This window comes from Aegilops tauschii, chromosome 7 (assembly GCF_002575655.3).
Source record: "Aegilops tauschii subsp. strangulata cultivar AL8/78 chromosome 7, Aet v6.0, whole genome shotgun sequence".
Classification (NCBI taxonomy): Eukaryota; Viridiplantae; Streptophyta; class Magnoliopsida; order Poales; family Poaceae; genus Aegilops; species Aegilops tauschii.
In genome coordinates, this window is record NC_053041.3 from 204,813,102 (window position 1) to 204,820,719 (window position 7,618).

The 7,618-nt window shown below is 47.9% G+C and overlaps 1 protein-coding gene across 1 annotated transcript; it reads left to right on the plus strand.

Annotated features, from left to right (window-relative positions):
- The first annotated feature begins 226 nt into the window (after positions 1–226).
- LOC109775204 (oleosin 5-like) lies at positions 227–1,039 on the plus strand. The gene has a single exon (XM_020333954.4). It carries the CDS (start codon positions 328–330, stop codon positions 865–867), a length of 540 nt encoding a protein of 179 aa, XP_020189543.1. The 5' UTR covers positions 227–327; the 3' UTR covers positions 868–1,039.
- The last annotated feature ends 6,579 nt before the right edge of the window (positions 1,040–7,618 follow it).

Consider the following 7,618-nt stretch of genomic DNA (forward strand, 5'->3'; position numbering starts at 1 on the left):
GCTCCCCGCAAGAAACAGCAAAGGCTGCGCGACCCGCGGACGCAACAACTCCAGAACACGCAGGACGTGCCCGGACGGAAGGTAGGCTGGGACGAGGGAGTACATGTCACGCCATGGCGCCGTTCTCTCGCATGCAGCTCAGGTGTCCGCCGCATCGCCACGCGCCCAGCCCACGTGTCGCCTCGCCCCCACGCGCAACGCTCTTCTCTATATAGCCAGAGCCAGAGGCACCGCACCGAGTTCGCCGTTACACCGCCTCTGCTCGTGCTCGCCAGACCAAGGCCTTATCGTCTTCTTCCTCGACCTCCTCCACCGCCTGAGCTCGCCATGGCCACGACGGCGTCGGCGCGCGCACATCAGCAGCACGGGGGGAAGCAGCAGCAGTACCAGCCGCTGCGGCGCATTGAGGGGCTGAGCCTGAGGTCCGCGCTCCGCAGCGACCCGCGCGTCCCCGCGCTGGCCGCGGCCGCGCTCCTCGTCCCTCTCGGCGCCGCGCTGCTGGGCCTCTCGGGCCTCTTCCTGCTGGCCACGCTCGCCGGCGTCGCGCTCGCGGCGCCTCTCGTCCTGCTCTTCAGTCCGGTGCTCGTGCCCGCTGCGCTGGGCGCCGTGCTCGCCATCGCGGGGCTCGCCGCCACCGGCGCGCTCGCGGTCTCGGGGCTCTCGGCGCTCGTCTGGGTCGTGGGGTACGTCCAGAGGGGCCTCGCGCAGGGCGACTCCGGCCGGGTGGGCGGGATGGTGGTGCAGCCGTTGGACAGCGGGAAGCGGCACGGCAGACAGGGGGCGCCGGCCTTCGTCGGGCACAGAGTCGGGGACGAGGCCGGGGACGCTCTGGGCACCACCAAAGCGCGGGACGTCGCCAGCACCTAGCTAGAGCAGCACGGGTGAACGTATGGACTTGCGCGTCGTGCGTATGCGTTTGATTTGTCGGAGATATGATGTATGTACGCGTTTCCATAGTTTCATACTACTCTAGTTTGATCTGCGAGATGTAGAATAAAGAATATCTCTACTCTTAATGGACGAGTTGGTTGAATAGTCCCATCACTTTCGTTTGGTTTATTTTCGTCTGGTTTTTTTTCGTCCCACCTCCCGCCACCCCTCTCACGTTATTTTCTTCTTCTTAGCACTTAAAACCGAATCACGTCTGACACTCCTTTCATTTATTCGTGCTTGCTTTGGCAGGTTTCGATTCAATTTAATCATGTAAATATCTCATTTGACACTCCTTTCATTTATTCGTGCTGCTTTGGCCGGTGTCAATTCAATAATGTAAATATTTTGTAATTAAGAATTCAAAAATAATACCATATATATGAGATCACCTTCCAAATAGATCACTCCCCTCTTCGATTTATTTCTCCCACCGATCCCCTCCCATACTTGGCTCCACTAGGAAAAAACACAACCGTCGAAGCCACACCCTCACGTAATCACGTATCACAATGTGAAAATTATTTATATTGTTTTCCTATTTAAATGTATTTTGTCTACTCTAAAGGAGAGTTGGTAGGCCGGGTACCCGCGGGTTTTTTTTTCTCACATCCCACCACTCCCTTCCATTCGATTTTTTCCCTCTCATTAGAAAACCAAACTCCCCTAAAAACTTTAGGCCACCACTTCTTTAATATTTACTCTTAGAAAAGAATGACGCGTTGATTTGGGCCAAAAGAAATTACTCCATTTCATCTTGATTTGGCTATAAAAAATAAAGAATCGTCTTGATTAGGTTTCCAAAATCAAGGACACGGATTGATTTGGCTATAAAAATAAAAAAATACCTTGATTAGACTTCCAAAAACAAGAACGACCTTTGATTTGCCTTAAAAAAGGAGACGCCTATGACCACGCGGCCCTCGAAAGGAAAAAAACCCACGCCGCCACTCCTCTCCATGGCGAGATCATTTGTCTAGGATTATATACATCGCCGCTGCCGCTGCCGTCAATCTCCAAGGACGTCGCCGATCGCCGACGTCGTCGCGGATCAGCAGGACACTGCCATCGCGGATCAGGAGGACACCGCCGTCGCAGATCACCAGGGCGCCGCCGTCGCGGATCCCCAAGAGGCGGCGGATCCCTAGGGCGTCACGGCTGCGGTATTTTCCTGTTCGAGTTTGCTCTTTTAGAGGTACGTAGTCTGTGACATCAACATCCCGCGGCTGCCCACATCGACCGTTGTCGCCAACGCGCGCCGGCTACACCCCATGCCAGCATCCATTGAGGTCTGGGGCAAGGTCCGTTCGTAGCCACCGTGCCTTGGCTCTGCCTGCGTCGCCCTAGGGAGTGGAGGCACAGTGAGCGGATTGTACAAGATAATACGTCGCCCTAGGTACGTCCCAAGCTAGCTTATTACATCGGGTATGCACGTACATGATGACACATGTTGATCAATTTGATGGCTGAAAAGTAACATGTCACTGGAAGTTCTACAATTAGGTATGTTTACAACTGGGAAACTACTCTTCTTTGAGAATTATTTTAGTATATTACCCTCGGTCCTATATTGTTCACAAGATTTGAATTGATCACAGCAACGATGACCTTAGTAACGTTCCTTTCCCTTATTTTTAGTCTGTGAAGCATATGTGGAAATATATACATAACTCCTTTGCACACACTTAAATAATCATGTATTATATATTGTTTGGATTTGGATTCCACAGTAAGTAATGTAGTATTTAGTCATGCATATTTCTACATGTTACTATTATGTGCAGGACGTCTATATTGTTGCATGAAGGAAACAAAATTTCCATATGGATGGCACTTATTTCTTCAAATACCTATACTGAATGTGCCATACTGCAACCTCTCATTTACACAGCCATGTCATGTCCTTTGTTTAATTGCACTAGACTTTTGGTGCTATGTTGGACATGACAGGTTTTGTTGCTTAAACAGATATACTAACAGGAATACGCATCAGGTATGTAAACTGAATTTCAGTCTGAGTCATGCTAAATCGACAGTAGGCTTTGAAAATTATGAGGACAGTGTGCCTATAGTCTGTACCTAACTGAAACCATGCATGTTAGGATCATAGGAGGAATGGCTTTAAGCTCTTTATCTTTCTTTTCCACAATGTCCGTTCTGTGTTTTCCATAGTTATTGATGATTTTTTTAAGGCCAGTGATTTGTTCCAGCACAACTTTACATGCAGGACCTTTGGTTTTGTCATGTATCGGTTACTTGTGAACTGCAAAACCGTTATATGTACGATATAATTTTGAATGGGGAATATAGTTCCTAACTATCTGAATATTTCTTTTTGTACAATTGATGAATCATTTCCTGTTTGTTCTGCAGAAATCTGTACATAGCTTCAAGTCGAAGGGGCACAATCTTACTCACATAGGACAAAAAGGAGTTTTTTTGCCCACGTCCAGGTTGTGGTAAGGTAGGGATTCACTAAGTTTCTATTGCATGACAACCTTTTTGCTTCTAATTTTCAACATCAGGATGAGTCTATAGTTGTAGTGTTCTCCTATCTAATGACGCTATCTATTCTACCCTACCTACTATGTTTCACTAATTTGATTATATGAGCAGGCATGCCAATTCTACATAACTCAAGATGTTTTGCTGATTTCATTACATAAACTTAATGAAACTTCCTCTAATGGGATATTGAAATTCCAAACTTCTGATAGACCTGTTTATTGATAGATATTTTTTAAGAATCACGATGTGATATTTACCTGTCATTTGTTTCAATTATCTTTGTTGCGGTTCAACAACCTTGAAGACGGCTACCTCTCCTTCCTCAAGACTGGCTGTCGTACGACATCGCTGGAATAAGAGGATCAAAGTTGAAGACTCGTCAGCTACCGCACTGAGCGAGGGTGCTGGAGAAGAAGTGACCAGTGCTCCCACAAATTCAGCGGCTCGCCTTGTTCGAGATGGACGATATGGTCTTGATCCAGGATGGTGGCATGCAGGCAAGGTGGCTCTGGAGATTGAGGGGACAACCTTACTTTGCCCGGATTTCAAAGATGGGGAACATGGTGATGTCAGTAGGAATTGGAGGGAGGATACGAGAGGATAGGGGCCCTGTCAGTGATGGACGAGATGCTCTTGATCCGGAGAAAGACGTGTTTGCTGCTCTGTGTTTGTGCTTGATGTGTTTGCAGAGGTAGGTGAGTTTGCACCCTCACTACAATAGTGTATTGTTCCTGACCCTAGATTAAACTATTGTGGAAATTTTATGCAAGGGGGTAACAACATGGAATTGAACTGAAACTGGAGAATAAGTAATGAGTTAGTGTGAATGTGTGTAACACCCCGGATGTAACTTGCCATATTTGTAACTCCGACTCTTGCCATTTTTGGCTATGTGTTATGATATTTCCTCCGTGGTCGGGTTTTGTTTTTCGTTTTGCATTTTGTTCATGTCATGCATCCCATATCATGTCATCATGTGCATCTCATTTGCATACGTGTTCGTCTCATGCATCCAAGCATTTTCCCCGTTGTCCGTTTTGCAATCCGGCACTCCCACCTCCTCCGGCGCACCCCTCTTGTTTCTTTTCGTGAGCGGGTGTTAAACGTTCTCGGAATGTACCGAGTCTTGCCAAGTGGCCTTGGTATACCACCGGTAGACCACCTGTCAAGTTTCGTGTCATTTGGAGGTCGTTTGATACTCCAACGGTTAACCGGGTAACCACAAAGTCCTTTTGTGTGTTGCAGCAAAACCCCTCCTTCAAACAGCCCAAAACCCCTCTCAGTCACTTCCATGCTCTAGGTTGTTCGATCACGATCGTGTGGGCGAAAATCGCACTCCGTTTGGAGTCTCCTAGCCCCCTATGCCTATATATACACCTTCCCTTCCGAAATATTCGCGGTGCAAAAGCCATAGCAAATCTCCCCGCCGCCACCGGACGTGTCCACCGTCGCCGGACGAAAACCCGCCGCCGCGCCCCGCCCACTCACAGCGTGCCACATCAGCGCCGTACGCCGCGCTACCGCGCGAGGCCCGCGTCGGCCCCCCGCGGCCCACATCGCCTTCCCCGCCGCCCGTCTCCTCCAGCGGCGCCGCCCCGCCGCCATCGCCGCCTCGCCGTCGAGCCGCCGTCCCCCGCGCCCGTCGCCGGCCGGCCGCCGCTCCGGCGACCTCGGCGCCCCGTCGCCCGCGCCCCGGCGGCCTCCCCCCCTCTCCGCGCGCACGGCGCCGCCCGCGCCGTCGACCCCTTCTCCCTCCTCGTCGCCGGCGTCCTCCCCGAGTCCTCCCCGCCGGCGCCTCCTCTCCCTCGTTTCCGGCAGCAACTCCGGCAGCCCCGGCGAACCCTAGCTCGGCCCGATCCAGATCTGGTTGACCTCTTTCCCCTCCCCGTTTTTCTCTTAGTCCTAAATATTTACAGTACATGCTCCTGTTCATTGCATCATAACTTTCTGCATATAGCTTCGTTTCGTGTGTGTAATATATCGAAATGTTCGTCTCGTGATGCTCTTCATTTTGTTCCATTATGCCATATTCATTTGGGTCCATCTTGATGCCCAAATCTCTGGTGCAAGAGTGCTAGTTGCTGTTATCTGCTGTTACTTATCAGATCTCGAGGATTTGTTATTTTTGTTGCATTTGATCTGTGCATCTTATGAGTATGAGCTCTACATGTGTTTTGATGTATGCCATGCCATCTTTACAGAGGTGTATGCCATGTATTTTTGTGATCTCTGTGGTGACTAGCACAAGCATGCAAACTAGGCTTCGTGATGTTTCTGATTTCAGGGACTTAGTAATTTTACTGTCTGTGACTGCTGTTATTTTGTTGCCATATATCCTTGTGTCTACAGAGAGATCCATGCTCCTTTTGGTGATGTTCAGTAAGGATGTTTTGTAGATATAGTTGTGGTCTATCCATCCATACCCCTGTTTGCAATTATGGAGTACCATAGCATGACTCAATCTTGCTCTATTTTTGCTATAAAATATTCCTGGCAGATTGTTTACGTGTTACTCAATTTTGCCAAGCTTGTTGTAGTTAATCCTTTCATGCTATGTATTTGTTCTTGCCATGGATAGCTTCATAAACATGCCATCTTGCTGTAGGTATGCTTGTTTTGTCATGCATTGCTTTATGGTGAGTGAATCAAGCACACCAAGATGCCTTCATATTACTGTTTCTGCCATGCTCTGTTTTCTGCTAAGTCTGAAATCTGTTAACGGAACTTGCTATGTTTACATGGTTGCCATCATATCTTCTGATCCTTTTTGACTTATGGTCAGTAAGGGATTTTTGTTCTATGAATTTAGTAGATTCATGCCATGCCTTGTTTTGCTATGTTAAGTTTCTTTAGCATGTTGATTGCTTGCTCTGAACATTGCTACCTGATGTTGTTTCAGGCATGTCCAGTAATTTCACTAAGTCTGTGAACCTGATATCTTTTGCACTTTTGCCATGCTTGTTTAAACCTGTTATGTTATGATCTAGCCGTAGCTCAGTGTTCATCTTTTGTCAAGAATCTCCTTTAGATTACTGCCATATGCTTTGTTGCTATGTTGGCGTGCTGTAGCATTGTTACTTGATGTATTCTAGTGCTATCATGCTGTTAATCGCAGATTCGTGTCATTCTTGTTTTGCTTGCCATTTGCAAACCGTGCATCCGTTTCCGGTGATCTTTATATCGATTTCGACCGAAATCATCTCATCTTTCTAGTGGCATGCTTGGTTTGCCAAGTTACTGCCTTGTTTATCATTTTCCTTCCGGAGCACGCATATGCATCGCATATCACATCTCACATATCATACATGTTTTGCATCATGTTGCTTGTGCATTTCCCGTGATTGATTGTGGTTCCTTTGCTTGTATTCTTGCTGTGGGTAGAGTTGGGAGACGAGTTCATGAACGAGGAACCTGTTGAGTACGCTTACGAGGATCAAGCTTTTGACAACTCTGAGAACCTTGCAGGCAAGATGACCATACCCTCGAAATCACTTCTATCTTTGCTTTGCTAGTTATTCGTTCTATTGCCATGCTTCGCTACCTACCACTTGCTATATCATGCCTCCCATATTGCCATGTCAAGCCTCTAACCATCCTTTCCTAGCAAACCGTTGTATGGCTAAGTTACCGCTTTTGCTCAGCCCCTTCTTATAGTGTTGCTAGTTGCAGGTGAAGATGTAGTTTGTTCCATGTTGGAACATGGATATTTTGGAATATCACAATATCTCTTATTTAATTAATTAATCTATATATTTGTTAAGGGTGGAAGGCTTGGCCTTATGCCTGGTGTTTTGTTCCACTCTTGACGCCTTAGTTTCTGTCATACCCGTATTATGTTCCTTGAGTTTGCGTTCCTTACGCGGTTGGGTGATTTATGGGACCCCCTTGACAGTTCGCCTTGAATAAAACTCCTCTAGCAAGGCCCAACTTTGGTTTTACCATTTGCCACCTAAGCCTTTTTCCCCCGGGTTTTCGCGAGCCCGAGGGTCATCTTTATTATAACCCCCGGTGTTGAGGATATAACCATTAGAGTCACCCGCCCAGGAGGGGCCGGGTTACGTCATAATGATCATCACGTGAAGCCCAATACCAAGCTTGAGGATGGCGGATCAATAATGGGCTTAAGACCCGGAGGCGGCTTAAGGCCCGTAGTGATAACCCGCCGTTATGGCAAGTCTTG